General features: G+C 47.5%; 2 protein-coding genes across 7 annotated transcripts in view; one reads left to right on the forward strand and one right to left on the reverse strand.

Annotated features, from left to right (window-relative positions):
* Cfap44 (cilia and flagella associated protein 44) overlaps positions 1–2103 on the forward strand; it is a 115603-nt gene extending 113500 nt beyond the window's left edge. The window contains exon 35 of the mRNA XM_046425256.2: positions 1778–2103. Coding sequence (XP_046281212.1) covers positions 1778–1951 — 174 coding nt within the window. The 3' untranslated portion in view covers positions 1952–2103. The remainder of the gene's footprint in view (positions 1–1777) is intronic.
* A 4591-nt stretch (positions 2104–6694) lies between these two features.
* The window catches only part of Boc (BOC cell adhesion associated, oncogene regulated), a 77855-nt gene continuing 62427 nt past the window's right edge, over positions 6695–22122 (reverse strand). For 4 of the 6 annotated variants that reach the window (XM_058572876.1, XM_046425247.2, XM_046425246.2 and 1 more), the window contains 14 exons: positions 21414–21707; positions 20783–21055; positions 19064–19371; positions 15645–15807; positions 15132–15242; positions 14447–14653; positions 13918–14099; positions 13191–13296; positions 12723–12845; positions 10364–10585; positions 9438–9673; positions 9157–9233; positions 8470–8660; positions 6695–7405 (listed from right to left, as the gene is read on the reverse strand). In XM_058572876.1, the coding sequence (XP_058428859.1) occupies positions 7218–7405; positions 8470–8660; positions 9157–9233; positions 9438–9673; positions 10364–10585; positions 12723–12845; positions 13191–13296; positions 13918–14099; positions 14447–14653; positions 15132–15242; positions 15645–15807; positions 19064–19371; positions 20783–21055; positions 21414–21707 (2681 nt within the window). In that variant the 3' untranslated portion in view covers positions 6695–7217. Of the gene's footprint in view, positions 7406–8469; positions 8661–9156; positions 9234–9437; positions 9674–10363; positions 10586–12722; positions 12846–13190; positions 13297–13318; positions 13460–13917; positions 14100–14446; positions 14654–15131; positions 15243–15644; positions 15808–19063; positions 19372–20782; positions 21056–21413; positions 21708–22122 lie in introns of those variants that run through there. The other 2 variants (XM_046425250.2, XM_058572877.1) reach the window with 2 other exon arrangements.

Here is a 22122-nt window from a genome sequence, read left to right on the forward strand (position 1 = left end):
AAGTAATCAAAAGTTTCATTGAGAGTGACTTAAACACTTGGCAGACATTTTTTTTTTCTTCTCATTTGACAAGAAGTCTGGAAGGAGATGACTGTATTTTGGCTTAGTGAGTCTGTGATGTCAAGGTCAGTATCTCAGTGATTCTGTCAGTGTTTTTTTTTTTTTTTTTTAAAGTCACAAGATGGCTTCTAAGCTCTGTTCCATATCTATGTGCCAGTCTCTTTTAATAAGAAAGCAAAGATTTTTCTGGATACAGTGGCACATGACCTGGAATTCCTGCTATTTGGGAGGCTAAGGCAGGAGGATCAGCCTGGGCAACTTAGTGACATCCTGTCTCAAAATTAAATTTTAAAAAGTAGGGATAAGAATGTAACTTAATGGTAGAGTGCTTGACTAGCAGGAGTAAGACCCTGGGTTTAATCCCTAGTTATCACCAGGAAAAGAAAAAAAGCAAAGAAAGAAAGCAAAACTTTTTCTGCTTACATCCACTTAGCCACTCTTAGCTGAAAGAAAAACTAGGTGAGATTGGTGTTTAGCTTTCACAGTCTCTAAAATAAAAGTGAGCAAGAGAGAAGAGGCAGAAGGGTATTAGGCAGCCCCTTCCTGTGAAGGTCTGCCACAGTGTTACTGGACTTGAGTCTGACAGCTCACTACTCAAAAGCCGATATTCGGGAGATAAAAGTTGGTGGGGAGGAAATAAGTTTTTTCAAGGGTCAGGGGTGCAAAGGGTTTTTGTAGGGGAAAGGAAGAGCAGGGGCACTGAGCAGGAAGACTGCACGGAGTCACGCATCCAGGCTCACCATTTTTTTTCTCTCTTTTCTGCCGAAACATCCTTGCGATGATAATCAAACTTCATCTCCCTATATTTTTTTTTTGGATAAACATATTATTTCCCTGCAAGTTAAACATTATTCAATTTTTAATTAAAGAACAAGGTTAGCAAGTCCTTGGCCTACATTTTGATGTTATCTGAGGACCCTCTGATGTCCTGGGTTCTGTAAATCTAGAAAAAGGTTACTTATTAGTAAGTTTTATGACAAAAGTGTTTTCAGTTCATATCCCAAGAATAGGCAATCTCAGAGTTACTTATAAAGATGCAAAATGCCTCTTTCGCTGGAGAACAGGAGACAGAGAAAGGCAACTGTTTCAAGTCATTAGTGGGCTTCAGTCAGAGGAGTTACGTGCAGTCAAACTAGTAGGAAACTAATAATGTAATGCTCAGCTACATGACCTCCAAAATTAGTGGTTTCTAAAGTAATCTAACAGCGAGGGAAGGAAAAGGGTTTATTTGGATTTCCTCTTGGTTACAGTGGTATATAGTGGTAATGGAAAGACCATGGACTTTTGGTTTCAGGCAACTTGTTTCTACCCTGCTTCAAGCCCTTAAAAACACAGAACCTGGGGCCAGTTAGCAAATCTGTCTCTCTGAGTCTCAGTTTCCTTATCTGTAAATCTGTAGCTACAGTTGCTATGATGATTAGATGAGAAGACACATTTTTATTGAGCATCTACTTAGTAACAAGCATAAGAGCAGGTAATGAGTAGAATGGGGAGACTCAGTCTTACTGGACCCTATCTCTAGGAGGCATAAGACCCAGAAAGGTGGAACCATGTGAAATTGCTATATTTTAGGTTAAAAATCTGTTGAATGTCATGGTTTCCTATGGTTCAACTTAGTAATGAGCAGTGACTGTTTAAACTGTGAGATCTGCCTTTCTAACAGATAGTTTTACATTCCAAATGATGCCTAAAGCAGATAGGTGTTTTCTCCCAACAGGGCAATGCCTTCCAGAGCCTTCGGAAAGCAGATATTGTGGCAAGAGAGAAGATGGCTGAATTGGTCGAAGCCCAGGCAGAAAGGATTTTAGCCTTAAAGGAAGAGATTGCTCTTTTGCGCAAGAAAGGAGGTCTTATCCTCCCACCCATTCTGGCTGCACAAAAGAATGAATGAAATGAGCCCCATGAACCTTTAGGTCTGCTGTTTTCTCAAATCTGTCCAAGATCTCTGACATGATTCACCAGAACTTTTGTTTCCTTGTCACCTGCAACAATCCTATTATGTTAAAGTCAACTTACCTAAAAATAAAAACCCAGATCCTGTTATGTAGTTTTAATAATTTTTCTCCAACTTGGTTATCTTAGAACTGTCTGCTGTACCCGACATCTAATCATTACTGCACTGAACCATTTGAGACATTTAGACCCTGCTGGATTGAATATGAAATCTCAGAAAGCCATATATCAGAGTTGCCAGAAAGTGTCTGTAATGTATTTTGTTTCAGGAAAATGTGTTTTTCCAGTATTCTAAATATTTAACCATTGGCAAGAAAAACTATCATTTAACAATTTGTGAGAAAACTTCCTTTTCTTGGTTCTTGAATCCTTAGAAAATAAACTTTGTTTGTATTAGAGATTCTTTGAGAGAACACAAGAGAAAAAGAAACTATTTGCAAACAATATCTTAGAATAAGAAATATAAATTGGAATTTTGGCATTGTTGACTTCAGAAAGCAGTGCTTTGAGGGCTGGGATACAGAAAGTGCAGACAGACACAGCAAAGTAGCTCTCTTTAGTTTGCTTTGGGTTGGCAGAAAGCAGAAAAGACACCAGCTTCCTGAATCAAACTCCCCAGTTCTGAGCAGAGCAGAGGAGCAGATTATACAAAATGGTTAATCAGGGGATTTTCTTTGTAGATTTTTTTTTTCAGCTCCATCAGTATCCTAATTATCCCTGTACTTACTTATGTCCTATGCCATCATCTTATAGGTTTGACTTGTCATTTGCTGATTTTGATACCGATCAGGAAGAAATTAAATAGATTTAAATCTCTCCAGATGTCCTCAGTAACCCTCACTTTCAATTGTGCATAACATTTCTAACTAATTTAAGAGTATCTTTTGGATGAAATTCGTGACTGCAACCATTGAAGAATGATCTCCCCAACACTTGATTCTAATTAGTAACAGAACATGGCACTTTGAACTCAGACTTTGAACTCTATGACTCTGTACTAATGAGCTTAGTTGAGGCTGTCCCAAGGTATAAGTTGGTCACTAAGAAGGAAAAGTGAAGGAGGCAATACTTGTATTGCATAAATGTGGAAGGCAACTCTGCAAAGCCATGACTTCCTAACCTGTGGTTAGACTGCTAACCTGCCCCACAAAAATACATAGACTGGATTTGCTTTCTTTGTATGTTAGAGTATTTTTTAGAGGGTGGTCATTTGACCTATTGTCTAAGATCCTTTTACATTCCCATTTAAGAGGACAGAATCATTTATTATTTGTACCTATCACTATAAATCTGTAATATAGTAGCTTCTCTACTGGAGAATATCTTGTCATTGCTTTCTCTGTGTACCCGGAACTATCTGTGCCTTTCAAGCATTTTTTTAAAAAAATGTTCTAGTTATGACTCTGAGTGTTTTTATTTATTATTGTATTAAAAATAACTCTAAGACTTAGTTAAAAAAACATTATCTTACCCAGAGGATTTCTGAGGCTCAAGTATCTGGGAACCAGCTGTGCTGTGCTACATACCTATATCCCAGAGGCTTGGGAGGTTGAGGCAGGAGGATCATGAGTTCAAAGCCAGCCTCAGCAAAAGCAAGTCACTAAGCAACTCAGTGAGACCCCGTCTCTAAATAAAATACAAAATAGGGCTGGGGATGTGGCTCAGTGGTCAAGTGCCCCTGAGTTCAATCTCCAGTACCCTCCCCTCCAAAAAAGGAATGTGAGAACAGCTTAGCTGGATGTCTCTGGCAGATATGATATACCATCACCATTGCCAAATGGTTCCCACAGGCCTGCCCAGGTAAGATGTGGAGTAGATTGTGAATACCAGGCAGTGATCACTGGGGGTTATCATGGGGCTGGTTATGAGAACCAGCACCCAACTGGATAAAGTTGGTCTCTGAATACACTCTTCAGGAGATACTATTCCATTTGCATCACAGGAACCATAAATTACATAATCTTCCTGGGCCTCATTTTATTATCTGACAAGTGAGAAATTTGGATAAACTCACTGCCTCTTTCCCACTCTGAAATTCAATGATTCTAATTGTAGCAAGAGTGAATTTAGAATATATGGAAGAGTGGTGTCAAGAATTCTATGCACATTTCATCTTAAGAGTAAAATCAATCAAGATTGTTTTTATCCCACCTTGAGCTAGACTAAATCTCAGCCACTCGACCAGCACGCTAGCTTCATATTAGAGGTTCGCAACATAGAAATTAACTAGTGAGTTCAAATTAAAGACACATAACTCTCAATTTACCTTTTTCTTGCCCAGTTCAGAGATGGCTTCTCCCAGCTCTTGCCTCCAGCCACCTGATGCCGTAGCGAGGTTTACACAAGAGACCAGCAAGAGAGAGAGAAGCATGCCAGGGAGTGAGCTTTTATTGGGGAACAAAAAATTCAGGGGAAAATTCCATCCAATGAAGGTCGAGGGGGCAGCATTCCAAGGTCGGGGTTAGTGATTGGTTTTTTAGGTCAGTGGTCAGTCACACCCCCACACGGACAAGCCCTTGCACCTGGGGCAGTGTGGGGAAGGCTCTGACACAGTGTGTCTAAGCGCCTCACACCCAGCCAGAGAGGTAGCTCAAATCATGTGCAAGAACTGCTTCCCACATAAATCTACAATACAATAATGAGCAACAATATTCAGGGCTTTGCCCAATGTGTTTGGGATTTGACAATTTAGATAACACTCCATTATTTGATCTTGAGTTGGACACAATGTCTAATTAACTTTACTTTCATTTCTGCTCAATTCCAGTTGATGTCTTGAATCTGTAATTAAGTATTAGCTCTGATTATTTGGAAATTTAAGCTTCAAACAAAACCATCAAGGTGCAGCCTGGGCAGAGGTGGCTGGAAAGCTACCCTGCCCCCTCCCCTGTCACACTGTTCTCTGCCTCCTCCAGTCAGGGAGCAGCCTCACCTCTGAGGACTAAGCCAGATGTCACCCTGAGTTACTTGTGGATCAGTCATTAATATGACTTGGCCATTTTGAATTGTCATCTATAATATCATTGAATTGAGGCACTGAAAAAAAAAAGAAAAGAAAAGAAAGAAAGAAAAACAGTGGATGAGTCCCGCCCCTGGGTCACCACTTCACAGAAGGAGTTCCTCCTTCTTATGAGTCAGCCTATCCCATTAGAGAAGGTTCTGGACCTCAAAGGTCTGTGGTCCTCAGCTGACCTTTGTCCCCCACCATCTCCCACCCAGCAGGTCTTCCTTTTCCCATCAGCAATGTATGTAGCCATGGAAGACTAAATCAAAACTTTCAAAAGTGTAATAATTAATTGACCTGAATCTCAAGAAATACAAAATACAATGAAGTTGAATATCTGAACTGTTTAATTTCCTGGACTAACATTCAAAAGCCTGATATCTTAACTTTTTTCTTTTGCCAGGAATTGGCTTAGTATTTATCTTATTTAACCTGCCTCAGAAGTACTGATTGGTTGATTAGTTGATTGATTGATACCAGGGCTATTTTTTTTTTTTTTTGAGAGCTAAAATCTTTCAGTTTGCCCAAGGCTGGGCAAAAAGTAGGTATTTTATATATCACTTCAATAAAGTTCACCACAATCAACTTTAACAATAAACTTAGATCCTCTATGAGAAGAAACAAAGGGAAATTTTAAAAAACCTTTCATAGTAAGTGATTTAAAGCTCAGACTTGAGGTTACCTGGATTAATTAACAAAGGTGGATTGGAAACATTAGTCCCACCCCTCCTGGAAGTAGCCCTCAAAGTCAGATTGTGTCTGAAATCATGGTGTCTTTTTTCTTTCCTTCCCAAATTTACTTCTACTTCCCCCCTTTTTTATGTTCCTTACAGTAGTGTCAATACACTAAAAATGCTGTTTTAGAGTTCTTTTTCAGATTAGCTGTTTGATGGAGGAAAGGATGCAAGACTAAGAAAGAGAAGGTGCAGAACTACTTCTTGCCAGCAGAGGGTGCACTCACCCTGACAGTCAGAGTGCACCAGCTCCCCCGGATTCCTCTATCAAATTCTGGCACAATTTTAGGGAGATTAAGTGTCTCAAATAGCATTTCATCCGTAACTCAGTTTTTCTTAAATATAGAAAACACCCTCCCACCCACCAAAAACTTAGTTAAAGCGTGTTAAGACATTGCAAGCTTCAGCCTCCACTTAGTATATAAACGTTTTAAAATTTCAGTTTCAAAAGAGAATCTATGATACTTGGATTGGACAACAGTAAGTAAATGTTGATTTTAAACGAGTGAGTCAACTCCCCCAGCAATGCTGGTTCATCTTCAGAATTTGTCAGGCACCACATGTAAGATGGCACTTAACTAAATGGTATTTTGGAAGAAACATTTGGTCTTCAATCTACATAAAAAGGATGTTTCATTCGTCTGGTATGACCAAAGCTTTACCTCAAGCCCAGGCAGTAAGAGAACTACAAATCTACTTCTCCTAGCCTATTGTACAATGTCTCCCTCTTGGAGTAAACAGTTATTGATGCATTCTGCATTCATTGAAACACAACTGATGTTCGGTGTTTAAAAAGAGAAAAAAGAAAAACATCTGCTATCAATTCCAGACTTCATTGCTTGATGCATCTGAAACATCACAAGTGGATATTTTCTCCAGTGATTCAAAGACCAAATCCTAACGTCTAGAGAAAATGCTGACTCATTCATGACTCAGTTGAAGGTTACAGGGAAGACTAAACATTTATTTAGAAGTTACAGTGTTTGTTTTTACAGAGATATGTTGCCACAGATTATTGACTCTGGAACGTTTGTTAATGCTTATAGTGCTGTACACGTCTCAGTCTGTTCTCAGGGCATCTTAGGAAGAGTTTCCTGTGCCACCAGATCCAGCCACCTTCAAGGGTGTCTCCACTCTGCCATACTGTGGCCCTCTCTTTTCCCTCATAATGTTCATGAACAATGTGCCTAGGACCCTGCCTTCTACAGCTGCAGGTCCTGTAGGAGTCCGTACCCTGGCCGATTGCCTTCCTCTCTCCTGGCTGACACCTGGTATGTTGTGGCTTGTTATCCCTCTCACACCTCAATGGGGGAGGATTTCGTCTCTCCAGAATTATAAAAACACATATACATTTATTTACAAGTGCATAAATATATAAATATGGCTATAATAGAAAAATAAATACCAATTTTCTCTGTCTCTTTTAAAAAACAATATATAGTCTGTCTGGGAATATTGGCTTCTGCCTAAACTGTAGGAGGTGGCGTTTCAAAAGACACATGCACCGATGGGCCAGGGGAGAGCTGCATCCCGGGTTCCCGTCCTGTGTAGGCCCCCGAAGGGTGCTGGGGGCACCAGTCTCCTCCACCCACTTGGCAGGAGTCAGGACTGTCCACCTCTTCAACTGGCACAAGGCCCAAGCAGCACGGGGTCCCTGGCAAGGAAAGAAAGTGGGAAACATTAAAATGCAGACTAACCAAGTGGTCCTGGGCCAGTCTACCTGTGGAGGGAGCTGGTCACACTGGCCCTAAAGGAGGGACAGAAAACTACAACCAAGACAAGGAATTTGTGTGCCCTGCAAGGACTCTCACTCATGTGGGGAGGGCCCCTTAAGCTATTCATGTGCCACCTGGCCTGGGACCTGGGAGTGTGGAGACTCTCAAGCTCTGAGCTCGCATACTGATCAAATCGGAGGAGCCCATGGAAGAAAGCCCTGATCTTTCCAGATTCAGGCTGTTGGCCCACCTTTTGGTATGGTGCAAACCTCCCCCTCACAATGCATTCCCCTCAGACTGACCTAACCCAGTTTTCATGGCACTGTGTCTAGCTCTGGGAGGTTACTTTCAAAATGTAATGTCCCAGAGACAGGGTCTAGGATCTGTGTCTGAAGGGACATGCACACCATGGAGGCTAAGAAAAAGTAGGCAATCCTCTAACCAGCCTGTGTCCTAACCAAGCACCCAAGGACTTCCAAGGAGGCGGCACAGAGGGAGAGTGGGACAGGGTGGCATGAGTGGCTCCAAGCCCCATGGAGAGAAAGTTCTATAGAAGCACGAAGAGTCAGGATGATGATGTTGGTAAGAATTTGGCTTAGTAACGATTCAGGCAGCTTATTCCTTAATTAAGAGACAAGACCCAACAAAGCAAGTGATTAGAGGTTCCTATGTGATGAGAGGCAAAAAGAATTTGTGAATGGCCTTGAAACGCAGAGACCAAACAGCTTCTTCCTCTGAACTGGAATGGTGTCCTTCCTCTCAGCCTCTGAGGACCACCGATGGCAAGACTGGTGTCAGGCTGGCCTAGTGTGCCCCACAGACCTCCCAGACCTTCAGCAGGGAAGCACAGAGTCCACCAGCCCCACTCCCTGGCCTTCCCTTCCAGCACCCGAGGAGAGCTCCTACCAAACTCTATTTTTAAGATTGTTGTCTCCCCTCCTCCAAGTCACTACTGGACAGGTCATCCCCAGCGTCTTCAGTTTCTCTACCCTGCCCAGCTTACCTGAGTGAAATGGAGGGTCCCACGCAGCTTCTAGGCCAGGACTCTCGGGTGCTCTCCTCATTGCTGCCTGGCCCGCAGTGGCAGGCTGCTTTTGGAGGTGGCAGCAGTCTTGGGGCTGGAGCAGCTGGTGAGTGGAGTCATCAGGCAGTGTGTACAGGAAAGAGCCCTCATCTGGGCTAGACTTGGGACCCCTGTAGTGCCCAAAACAGATGGGGGCAGTGAATCAGGGGCAGAGTGGGCCTGGACCCTCCCCCATCCATTGGCAACTTCGTGTCTGAGGGGGTCAGAGCTGGTCAGAGCTCCCATGGGTAAGGACGGTGCTCCTTTGAGCATCACGAGGCGTCACACTGTTATCCCACCGTTAGTTCTAGTCCTGTTCCATTTTATCTCATGTGGGGCATGTGAATCATGTGTTTAGGACTGTGGTCAAATCCAGTTGTTTCTGGTCTACCCAGTAAGGATTCTGAAAAGAAGCAACCTACGCACCCCCAAAATGAAAGGGAATCATACCCACAAACACAAAATCAGACAATAGGGTAAGGGCCCTGCAGAGCAAAGCCGGCAGATTTGAGGAACCCTGAGTGAAGCACTTCGGGGCTCTGTGAGACTGACACTGGATTTGAGGAGCTAAAGAGAGAGGCTCTGGGGCTTGGAAATTAAAGAAAGGGCCAGGAGGGGTCTGGCTACCTGGTAATCTGGTGGCTCTGGGGGTCATATCCATTGCCAAGAAGGGTCTGCCTCAGCAGGCTGTTGGTGTCATCCTGCTGCTCAAAGGAAAGAATAAGGAAAAGATCAGGTCAAAGGATCAGGAAACTTACTGCTCACTTTTCAGGAGGATGAACTCTTGCTGATGAAAGGAAGCCTGGCCCAGCCGCCTGGCATGAGAGGCTAGAAGGGAGAAGCCCCCAAAGGCAGCTCAACCATGCCCTCCTATCTCAGCCCGCCTACCCGCCCAGGGGCTATGTTACCTGCTGAAGCTCCCCTGGGCAGTGCTGCTGAGGTTTCATGCCTGGGTAGCCCACTGCAGCTGCAGGGCAGCCTCGATTCACATGTGTCCCATTGGTGCAGGCCCGTCCGCTGATGCCACCTAGGTATGGCTGTCCACTGACTCGGTGGCCGGGGAGTCCTCCCAATGGTACCATAGTGTACTGGCAGGAGGAGGATAGAAGGGCACTTCGAGGAAAACCCAGGTCTGTTGTGTGTTCTGAAGAACAGAAGGACAGGTGTGCTTAGGCCAAGGAAGCCTCGGGCAGCCTGAAAAAGCCCCACTCCCTGCCAGGGTCCAACGATGCAGGTGGGGAGATAACACCGTCCAAGGGGTGGAGAATGTTTTCCCTCAGAACCTTCTTCCTGACTCCTATTTCTTCCTAACTTTTTTCTTATGCAGTGAGGAGGGGAGTGGGGAGAACAGGGGTAAAGTGTGGGGGGAAAGCAGTTGAAAAAGAGCATGAAGTGAGGGTAGGCAGCCATATGTGTCACCGTTTGAGACACATTAGCAGATGGAAGCAGGGGAAAGGGGAACGCTCAAGGTAGCTCCAGGTCCAGAACAGAGGCAGCAAATGGCTGCTGGGAAGAGGCAGGGGCAGTTGGCAAACGTGAAATGAGGTCAGAGAGGCAGCTTTGGCATCAAAGAGGATGGAACCAGGTAAGCACTGAGCTGGAGACACCAAGAGGGCCGACCAATGTCTGCCTCTTCACACTCTCTCAGTAAAGGATCTAGGGGGCATGAGCCCAGTCTGGGGCATTCTCTGGCTCTGGGAGACCTCCAGGGGCCCCTGGAGCTCAAGCTGCCTATGGATGTGGAGTGGGGCACTACTGGTCTTGAACTGGGCAGAGGCCCTCTGGGAGGACTGGGAGGCCCAGGCTCCCTCTCCAGGCTCCTGATGTCACTCACTTTGCTTAGACCAGGCTCTCCACAGGCAGAAGGGGATGAAGGTGACGATGAGGAGGACAATGGAGCCCAGGACGACCCCGACAATCAGATAGGGCAGATCGCTGGCACGTGCCACCATAGCCCCGGTGCCCACTGGCCGCTCTATGGTTTCCAGGGGTGGTGGTTGTGGTGCGGCCAGAGTTGGGGGTGGGAGTCTCCCCGGCAGACCCGAGGACTTCCGAGCTGCAATGGTGGACAAAACTCACGTCAGCATCTATTTCTTTGACATTTCCCTCCCAAGTAAATTGAAAAAGAAAATACCCCAATTCCACGGGTATAGGTAACGGGATGAAACTCAACATAGGGCCTCACAATTCCTTATTTTGAATTCCTTATTTAAATCATGTCCATACTCTGCATGAAATTGGTATCCAATGTGAAATTTGGTGGTGCTGAGGAGGCCCGAACCTTCTATTTCAAAATACATTTGTGAGACCGGCACTGGGTCCGACTGAGCAGAAGTGGCTTTGTTTTTTTAAAAGAATAACTGGAGACCTTTTGGGAGAAAATATTAACAACTCACAAAACCAGCAAAAGAATTGGGAGTGGAAGAATTTAAACACAAATTTACTGTTCTGAGTGGATGAAGGAATGTGACATAGGAGGCTTTCACTCAGGATGCAGAGCATTCAGGGACTTGATGAGACGAAGAGTAATGGGGAAATGCCAATTCAAAGGTGGAAAGTCAAGGTCGTAAGTTTCCCATGTGGGTTTTGCTATTATAGTGTTTCTGACATGATTCACTCTTTCACAAATCTCTCCTCCCTCGACTTCCTGGAGCCTCCAACAAGTGATATTCCACATTTTCCTGCCTCTTCCTTCTGCTTCCTCAGACCTGGGGAACTCTCCCTGGCTCCTCTTGGTCCACTGCCTCTGTGTGTTCTCTTCTAGTCCCACCATTTCCACCTATATCCTAAACCCTCCCATATCAATGTCCCCATGGGACCCCTGCCCCAGGCAGTAGACTTTCCACTTGAGAATCAGATACTCAGTCAATCTTCAAGAGGTTTTACATTGTCCTATCTCAAGAAAACTGTTTCTCTGTTTACCTCCCTCATTTCAATAAAGGGCAATAACACCTGAAGCTCTTTTGAGTTAAAACCTCAAAGTTTACTTTTATCTCTTTTCTGTCTCCCAGCCCTGCATGCAATCAGTCCTGGTCCTGCCCACACCTCCTCAGAAAAGTGGTCAAATGATTCTCATGTCCTTCATTTCTGGGCCCCAGTTCTCTCCCAGCTGTCTACCCCTTGCAGGGTTACTGGTGGCCCTTCTCGGCAAACAGATCCAACAACGACCCTCCCTCACTCCAGAGCCTCAAGAGGTTCCCATTGCCGACCCGGAGCTCAGCCTCAGGTCCTCAGGACCTGCTGCCTGCCATTGTCTCTGGCCTCTTCTCTGAGCTTCTCTCTCTCATCCTCCCACTGGATGCTGCAGCCATTTGGGATACTTTCAGGCTTGACCTATCCCCAGGCTACTCTCTCCTCATTTTAGTCCAGAAGACCAGCATGAAGGCTTGGTGAGCCTCTGTTCTTTCCCTGGGGGCCTCTCTGTGCCACCTGATGCAGGATTTGGCACTTTGCATGTATCTGTCACTCCCGTCCCTGAACCTGGGGGAAGAGGGCAGGACTGGACACTGTAGGTCCTCAGCAGGTATTTGAAAGCAATGCAAAGTAGGAAAAAGAATGTTGATGTCTCAAAGACTGAAAAAAACATGTTTTTATCTCCACTTCTATTCGTTTGTGATCTTATCCTGATTATGTCTTTTGCAATATAACTGCTTAATCTCACCTTCAGTATTTAAAAAATGGAGATAATGTTATATACCCGACGGACCAATGTGCAGATATTAACAAGTTGCTATTTGAATATGTTTAACATGTTTTATGGTGAGAAAGAACCCAGGCTGGTAGTTAGATGGACCTGTTCCAGAGTCACTGACTGGCCACATGATCTTGGCCAATGTATGCAGTTTCCTGAGGCTCAGTTTCTTCCTCATCTCATGAGGTTTTAGTTTCTCAATTAAATAAACCAACCAATATAAGTACCGCATATCATGGCAGGAATCAAGTAATTATAAAAAGTTCCCAGCTTAACAATGAGTTTATGGATAATTCCAAAGTTTTCTGAAATCATCCTGAGGGTGATTCACTTATCCTTAACACGAGGCTCAAGCAAACAAGCAGAAGGGTTCATGGGTATAGGGTATTTGGAAAATAAGGAGTCTTCTTGAGAAAGAGACACCCAGCATGATGTGGACAGTGACTGTGCCCTACCCTGCTGGAAGTAGCACAGAGGGAGAGGAGAACCCAAGGAGAATCACCTTTGGTCTCACAGATCATCACGTTGCTGAACTCACTCTCCCCGCCTTCATTGAAGCACTGCATCTTAATGTCGTAGGAGGTCTCTGGCTGCAAGTGGCTGATAGAGTGCCAGTACCTATCACCTGGGAAAGACAGGAAGAAAATTGTGCAGGATGATGTGACTGAAGATCTGACTTTGCCCAGATCTCATGGTCGGACTCAAGGCTGAACATCTGGGGCTGGTGCCAATGAGATGGTAGAGACACACAGGAGGGAATGTCCCAGGGGTCCGCCTGCATTCCCATTGTCTATCATTATGGGAAGGGAGCGTGTGGGCTTTTTAACTGAACAGATCTGTGTGTATCCTGACTCTGTGGCACGGAGCACAGATGCTTTGTACTATGCCAGACCCAGGTTTTATGCTTTACCAGGTGTCACCAACACCAGACCCCTTGCTGGTAGACGAAACCACACCAAGTGCTTCTCACCTTCCACCATGTCCTTCTTGTAGTCACTGTCATTGTCACTGTCTGTGGGTCGATAGTAGATATAAAAGCCATGGATTGGGGTGTTGTTGTTACTTGCTGGGATATACTACAGGAAATGGAGAAGAGACATGTTGACAGTGGAGCAGAGACCTCGTCATCAGAGCAAAACGGCTGGGGTGTGGAAGTGCTACCCCAGTCTAGAGTGTGAACTGCACTGGGGGCCCCTGGCGAACATTCCTGATGCAGTCCCTGGGGTTCTCTGAAGAAGGCTGTGGAGATCACACATTATTTTATTTTGCCTAGAGGTCCCCAAGCTTCTGGAAACAGATTTCTTCAAAGACTTCAGTCCCTCCTGAGCCTCCCTGGGCAGACAAGGGTCATTATCTCTGGTTAAAAAGAGACCCTAATAATTGTGCTGGGGTTCTCTGTGGTGTCAGGAAAAGGGCAGGAAGGAGGGTGGGTGGAACCAGCTTGGGGTATCTACTGGGTCAAGGCACCAGACCCAACAGGAGACCCCTAATAGCAGCTGCCAAGAGCCTCCCAAATTCCACCAATCAGGCTTTCTGGTGCACTGTGGGGAGCCAGTTCTCAGGCATTAGGTGGAGGGACACATAGGGGAGGTGTCTTAGACAGGGGCTAAGGCCGCAGAGGGACCATCTACCAAGTTCCTACCCGACAGTAGCTTCTGCCCCTTCTTCCCATGGCTGTCCATGGCAAGGTCACTTACCATCCACTTGAGCATGATGGTGGTCTCATTGACAGCGTCCGTGAAGGTGATGTAAGGACCTGCCACTGGCCTCTCATACACGCGGCCACCATAGCCTGACACCACGTAGGGCCGGGAGGGGGCACTGGGCTCGCTCTCCCCCAGCATGTTCAGAGCTCGGACTCGGAACTTGTAAGAGGTGCCTGGTGAGAGAGACCCATGGGAACTCAGGAAAGGCCCTTTCATTCCCCCACAGCCCAACAGGGCCCAGCCTCGAGGGATGTTTTGGGCAGCCCACCCCAAGAGCAAGTCCCCAAAGGACTCACAAGAATGCCCATCCTCATCAGAGAGGAATCACACAGGAAATGGCTCTGGACTCTTGCAGAGAGAGAGAAGGAGGGTCTTTTAGGACCCAGGCAGAACCATAAACTATCTATATGGGCATGCTGGTGGCTGGAGGACCGAGCAGCAAGCCTCCCAGGCTCATTTTCTTCTTCAGTGTGGCCCAGGGCAGCCCAGGGATTGGGCAGGAGAGTGGCCAGGCCCCTACCTTTCTCTAAGCCTGTGATTTCCACCGAGAGCCGTGAGGGAGGGATGGCATTAGTGGCCAGGATCCAGTCTCCCACTTTCTTTAGCTTCTTGTACTCCACACGGAAGGACTGGATTGGGAAGCCACCATTCCCACGGGGAATCCAGGTCACATACACGGAGGTCTCAGAGGCCATGGAGATAGTGGGCCTGTCTGGAGCTTCTGGGGCTATGAAGATCATGCCCAGGGAGGGAGGGGGGAAGGAAAAGGAAGAGGACACTGTGAGACAACCTTGTTTTCTGATTGGACTGGCCTGTCTCAACAGGACCTGCCCCTCCCCTCAGCATTCCACCCACCATGAGGTCCTCCTGCACAGGAGAAGCCTCACACCAAGACCCCTTCAGCTACTCAAGCCAGAGTGCGAAGGGCCAAGGGCCAGTTACTGTCCTCCGCACCCCCACCCCCACCCTCCGCTGCTCTCTGGACCCACAGCGTAATTGTGACTCCAGCTTTTAATTTGAAAAGCTTCAATCTGTATTTTCTCATTATGGTCAATAGGGGAAATGCCAAGAAAATGTCTTAAAGACTTCTGGATCTTCAGAACCAAAACCTCATTCGACCTGCAGCAACAGGCACAACAGGGTGGTCCAGTTTTCACTATTCCTCACCCCTCCCCACCTGCTGATCCCAACTGCTGGGGGCTTACGGGAAAGGCGGCCATGATCTGGCTGGCTGCTGCTCTGGGGACCGGCTCCAGGGTCATCTCTCTGGATCTGTTGCTCCTTGCTGGCTATGATCTCAGGTTTGGGACGCCGCCCTGGGTGGAAATAGGTTGAGATCAGCAAGGGGCACAGCATGCATTAGACCTTCCCACAGAGTCCTTTTTGTCTGAGACTCTGGTAAGGGCTGCGACAAGGTGAGGCAAGTAAGAACACAGGACGCTGACAGTGAGGTCAGATGGCAGTGCTGCCTGATACTGTCATGGTGTGCCACCAACTCCATGACAAAGAGGGCCAAGAGATGCCAAAGAGGCTGGCTGGTCATTCTGATGAGGCGAGAAACCTCAGCCTGGGCACCCAAGCCACAGGGAGACAGCAGTGGAGAAGAAGGACAGCGCACTCAGGGACTGGGTGGGGCAAGGTGGGCAGGATTTCCCACCCAGGCCTGGTACAACTTGCTTGGCTGTGGAAACCCCAAGCTGTGCCCATGTTGACCTTACCAGTTCGGAAGGTGACCATTGCCGTCTGGCCCTCGCCAGCACAGTTGTAAGCTGCCATCTCCACTTCGTACAAGCTCCCCGGGTCGAGCCTGGTGAGGGTCAGGCGGTGCTGGCTGGCTGGAATGCCAGAGATGGTCCAGTCATCAGAGGAGTTGGTGACCTGCTGGAGAAGGTGGTTGGTGTAAGGACCAGCATCTCCCCCTGGTGCTACAGGTGGCTGTGTCTTGTAAGCACAGTAGACTAACAGGTGTAGGTCAGGAGGAGGGGATGGAGGACCAATTTAGGGGCAGAGGGCACTGCAGAGCTCAGACTGGCCATCAACCTCACTGGGGTGCTCAGGTTGGGCTTCCTGGTCTCCCCATCTAATGATACCATCAAGAGAAGCTCAGTGTGGCAGATCTGGAGGCTGTACTGAAACTACAGAGGGTCCTTCCAAAGACCTCCCAGCTATACTTCCCAAACCCTCATGGCTGACTTTTCCTTGCTGTGTCTGAACCAAACCTCGCTCCTCCAGTCTCTACTCTAGTGAGACAGTAGTGAGAATAATGACAAGAGCAGTGGCAGTGGTCAGACAGCAGCATGTCCTGGGCACTCACTATGTGCAAAGCACAGACTTAGGGGTTATACACACTACCTCATCTGCCCTCACAAGGCCCAAGTGATGGCATTGACACTGCTCCCAGTCACAAGAGGAAAGACCAAGCTCAAAGAGGAGGGATTTGCTCAAGGCTGCATGGCTGGTGAGCACAGAAACCCTGATCTGACTCCAAACCATAGCCCATACAGTGACCTGTCCTAGAATGAGGAGCCTGGGAGCACAGAGCCCTGAGTTCAAGTCCGGATTGCGTAACTCTAAGCAAGTTCCCTGGCTCTCTGAGCTCTAAAATCAGGCAAAGAAAATCTCTCAGGTGACTCTGACGATGACTTACGTAAAGCTCCTAGCATTGAGGCTGACACTGAGCCTCCCAGCAAGTGTGGGCCCCCACCCCTCCCCACATCTTTGGCCAGGTGAGGGTTCTAACATTATAATCTTTTCCTCTCCTCAGTCCTTGCTTAGAACGTAAAAGCTACAGATAAATTGCAAATATTATCTGTGAATTTTTAGTGACTAACTCTCTAAAGCTAAAGAAAAAAATAAGAGGGTTCCAGGCCCCCAACAGCTGACTATGAGAAACTACTTCATGTCATCTGCCAACTTCAAGGACAAGCACTTAAGGGCCAGTTTTGCATCTCTGTTGGAACCTGAAGTCGAGGTTTGCTGAAGGCAGAGAACAGCTGGTGAGGAAAACTCCTATTCCCAAGCAGAATATTCCAAAGCTGAACAAAACCGACCATTCAAGGGACAGGGATGGTCTAGGCTCATTAATGTCAGGCTTCCAGGATTCGTTCCAAAGGGAGAAGATTTTACAAACTGAGAATCCCCAGTGATGCTGGAAACCCAAACACAGTAGCCCGGGTCTGCAGATGTACCAGGAAGGAAAACTTGCTTTGTGCAAGTGAAAAAGTGAAACTTAGCTGAATGATTCGCAATCCCCCGAAAGAACCTGGACAAAAAAACACATAACTTAAACTCTAACTTTTGATTTCAAATTTCTTTCTTGAGTGATGATGTTTAAGATATGCGAGTTCCATAAGCAGGATTGGCTTTCAAGGCATAATTTCTGCCTTGGCAACATCCACCTAACAGCTCCAAGCGCCCCACAGGCCGGAGCCTAATAGAAGCCAGACCCAGCAGGAACCCTGTCCGGACTCTTGCTTCCCTGCCTCCCCCACTCTCCCCTGCCCTCCCGGCGCTGGCCTTGCACTTCCACTGGGCATAGAAATGAAAATAAGAAATGCTAGGGTAATTAGTCACTGTCACACACACTGAGAGGGTGAATGCGGCCTCAGCCTGGCATTTCCGGATCGCCACGGCTCGGCCTTTGCCAGCCTGCCTCTTGTGGGAGGCAGTTTCGTGGCCACCTATTGGCCTGAAAAATATTATTCTTGCTCTCATGCTGGTTTTTGTCTCTTGGGGGCCTTGGGCATTTGGCCTGCCCTGATCTTTGTCTACAACTCGAGATGGAGGTGTCCAGTTACAGGGGGAAGTGAGGATGGAGACCAGCCCTGCCCTGGAACATGTGCCGAACAAGGCTGCTTCTTGTTCCAAGCTCATTCACCCCCCTTTGCTGGCTGAGGGTTGATGAGGGTCCGCCCCGCCCAGACCCCTGCACAGGAGGCAGCACAGGGACAACAGGGGCCACTGGGCCGTATGAGGGTTTCTGACCCCTGTCTCTGTGGACGTAAAGCTGCTTGCATTGAGCCTGACACTGAGCCTCCCAGCAAGTGTGGGCCCCTGCCCCTCCCCAGGTCTTCCAGGAGAGTATGTGAAGGAAAAGAAAAGGACAAACTGCAAGAGCCAGTGGGGTTCGCAGCAGGGAAATGGCTTCTGGAGGGTTACTGCCTTCTGCCATGCAGGGTGGAGTTTATTTTCTTGTTTGTTTTTTGAAAAGGAAAAAGTGGATTGAGACCTTCAGTTCCACGTTATGGATTCCTATGTTTTCTACCAAGTGCACACGGCGCTTTTATAAGCAACCACAACATACATGTATAATAAAATCCAGCAGTTATAATGCCAATAAAAACTTTAAAAAATCTGTTTAAGAACAATCAACTTCTATCACATGGACTTAGAAAAATCACACATACATGGGGTGAACAGAAACATCTCCAGGATATTTTCTTATAGGGCACCGCATGTCCTCTTCCCTGCATAGCCATGAAGTGTGGAAGCCCTGTCCTGCCTCGCAGGACAGCATCCAGGAGCATGGGGTTGGCCCAGTTCTGTCACGCAGCCTGTCACAGACCAAGACTCCCTCCCTGACAGCTCCCCAGCATCCCCCAGACAGACTTCCTCTGTCAAGGAGAAATGGCTGAGGTCTGAACAACACCATGTGCTTGCAGCTCAAATGCCTGTTTGTCAGCCAGAGCCACGATGAATTCTGAGAACTGAGGGGTGTTTTCTAGCCCAGAGAAAATACCAGTTTGCAAATATTTGTTTTCCTGGCTTTAGAGCTAGCTTGCCATGCTAGAGTTCCTGCAGGTATGTGCCTAGCGGAGCTTACTTTGGTTAAAAAACAAAACAAAATCAATAGCAAATGACAGAGGAAGGAGGGGAGGATGGTGATGGTAACTAGGAGCCTGCTAACTGTCACCTCCAGGACTGGAAGTTGGCATTAGTTTCTGGGAAATAAATACAGAGCTCAGACAGAAGGGCCTACGCCTGGCCCCTTCCTGGGCATCTCAGGGTGCCACCTGCCCATATCACGGCCAGCTCTCTTGGCAGCAGAAGGGATGGGCAAACGAGGAGACAGAGGACATTATCAACAGTGGGGAGTAGGGGACCCAGGGGAGACGGAGGCACGAGGCCAGGGACATACCTTGCGGTGTTTCACCACATAGTAGAGGATGGGTGCCCGGCTGCTGCCCTCGTGCCGAGGCCGCCACACCAGCTCATATGAGTCTGTCTTGGAGGTCCGGGGCGAGCTCAGGATGATGGGGGCCTCGGCAGGAACCACTGACCCCTTCTCTCCTGGGCACTGCAGAGAAGCAGGCTGCACTGATGTTGGGGGCCTGAGGAGAGCCGGTAGTCCCCTCAGCATCTGGTCAGGGCTGCCAGGTCTGGAGGGTAGTGCAGCGGGTGTGGCAGTGGCTGGTTTATCATCCTTCCAGGGTCTCAGGGTCGTGCCTGGGGACCAAGCAGGAAAGAGGAACAAAGAGAGAGACAGTGTGTGTGTTAGTGCCCCTGGTTACCTTCCAGGGAGAAAACTGAGAACAAAGTCAGAAAGAAGACCTGAGGCCACCATCAGCCCACTATGTGACATATAGACAGGCTCTGTGGAAGAGAGGGCCAGTGTCCGTGCCCTGCCATGTCCCACTACCTGGTCCAGGCCTCTTGCTGCAGCTTGGGGCTACAGACAAGCATCTCTGCAACCTGCTGACTCCCAGTGTCCTCAGGAGGTGCGTCTTGAGAGAACAATCTCAATTTGCTCCTGAGACATGGAAACCCTGCACTTTCCTTCTCTGGTCTAGCTGGGGGGTGGGAACATGTCCCTTCCCTGTGGGATTATTATTATTATTGTTATTTGTGTGTGTGTGTGTGTGTGTGTGTTTCTGGTGATGGAACTCAGGGCCTCATACTTGACAGGCAAGTGCTCTACCACTGAGCTACACCCCAACCCTTCACCATAGGATCTTAACACCAACACAGACTGGGCCTTTTCTTTCTCCACTGAGGTGACCTGGAGACTAGAGACATGAAGGAAATGGAATGCCCTCTGAGAATCTGGGAGCTAAGAGCCACAACAATTCCTTCCAGAAACTTCCACAGACTCTGCCAGCACCAGCCTTCATCGCACCTGATCTTTACCACCATAGGAAAGTGGCACTTGATAATGTTCACAAAGGATTGTTTTATTTATTTATTTTTATTTAACTTTTTTAAAGTTTAGTGCATTATAGTATACATAATATATATACATAATAGTGAGATTCATTTTGACATATTCATAAATGCATACACTACAGGTTTTTTTTTCCATTTCAGTCCCCAGTAACATCTTCTTTCCTCTTCTCCTCCCTTTTCTGATCCCCTTCCTCTACTCTATTGGCCTTTTATTTATTTATTTATTGGTGCATTATAGTTATGTATAAAATTAGAATGGAATGTGATTCATTCATACACAGATATAGCAAAGTTTGGTCAATTTTATTTTGTTTTTTAAATTGTTTCCTTAGTAAGTTTCATCTCTTTCATAGGAATGTTTTTGAAGGTGGGTGGTTGTCATGTTGCTCTGAGTCCCCCACGTTATCTAGCCGGTGCTGACATAGTAACTGCCCAGCCCCTGGAGTCATCAGCTGGTAGGAATGAAGCTGAGGAGAGACCTGCTTTTCTTTATTTCCATGGAACCTTAAGATCCCACAGATTCTGCAAGCTGATAAATGCACTTTGACTTATTAATAAGTTAAAGTAAATTTGAATTGACAACTGAAAGCCTTCTTCATTTAGTTCAAATGCTGGCTTTCTAAGTTGGACTTCATTTGAGAAAATGGTTGTGAGTGCGTTTAGCTGGAATCTCAGAGCCTTGGGTTGCACTCACCTGGCCTGGAGGTCCTCAGCTGGACCACGGCATGGGCACTCCCAACTTCATTCTCAGCCATGCACTGGTAGACACCTTCGTCCTCAGGCCCCACACTGACCACACGCAGGGCCTTGCGGGACAACCGAAGGCGCTGGCTGGAGGTGAGGGGGACGGCGTTCCTTAGCCACAGCACGGAGGGCGGAGGGTTCCCGCGCACCTCACAGGTGAGCTTAGCACTCTGGCCCCATGGGATGACCAGCTGGGACAGCTCCACAGTGACCTCAGGTGGTTCTGCAGGAAAATAAAAGCAGGTGTGGGTAGGGCTGCATCTTCTTTAGGGCCAGACAGCCTGGAAGAGGATGTGGCCGAGGGGCTGCCTTCTTCCCCAGGACTTTGATTTTTCCTAATGGGTAGGAGTAAAGGGAAGGAAAGATCCACTTCTCCTCCATCAAGTCACAACAGGAAAGGGTCTAAAGAAGGTCCAGATCAGTGGGCCCTTGCCCCAGCATGGAGAATCTCCAGCTGTGGTACACCTCCACCACTCACTCAACTGTGGCCTTTCAAAGACTAACTCTCTGACCTGGAGTCATCTGCTTCTAGAAAGACCACACAGACCAGAGAGAAGGTCAAGGCCTAATGAGGCACTTACCAAATACCTGGACGTTGTAGAGAATGACGGCTGCGCCCGGCTCCCCCACCCCATTGCTGGCCATGCAGCGGTAGGTGCCCGAGTCCTCCTCACTGGTGGTGTCGATGAGCAGGTTACCCAGCAGGAAGCGCGTCTTGTTGTAACCAGCGACACTGGACCCGTCCTTGGCCCAGGTGACTCGAGGGGGTGGGATCCCGCTAGCCACACACTCCAGAATGAGGCTCTGGCCTTTAGTGACAATGACAGTCTGGGCCTCCAGGGGGTAGATAATTCGGGCAGCCTCAGCAGTGGAGCCTGGAGGAGCAAGGAGGGGAAGAACATAGAATGTGTGAGACCAGCGCTTCCTGCAGATAGTCACCTCCAGCCTGCCTGGGGTGGGGGTGGGGGGCTGGCCCCAGGAGAGCCCCAGGGAGCATGGATTTGGATCAAATGGCCCTTCAGAGACTTATGACCTATAACCTATCTATGTAAGGCAGGGCAGACTATGTAATTCCTTATTAGAAACAAGAACTTCCTTCTGCAGAGAACACAACTGATATGGTAACACTAGGTGTTGACAAAGACAGACAAAGGCGGGGAGAGTGAAATGATTTAAATAGTGGGAGAAATTTTTCCTGCTTGACCTTAGTCAGCGCACCCTGGGTCTCTTCCCTAAGTGCCCTTGCACTGTGAGCATCCCACTGAGCCCAAGGGGACCCACTGTTTAAGA

Source organism: Marmota monax, unplaced genomic scaffold, assembly GCF_021218885.2.
Source record: "Marmota monax isolate L192 unplaced genomic scaffold, Marmota_monax_Labrador192_F-V1.1 WCK01_AAM20220418_F8-fsc00119, whole genome shotgun sequence".
Taxonomy (NCBI): Eukaryota; Metazoa; Chordata; class Mammalia; order Rodentia; family Sciuridae; genus Marmota; species Marmota monax.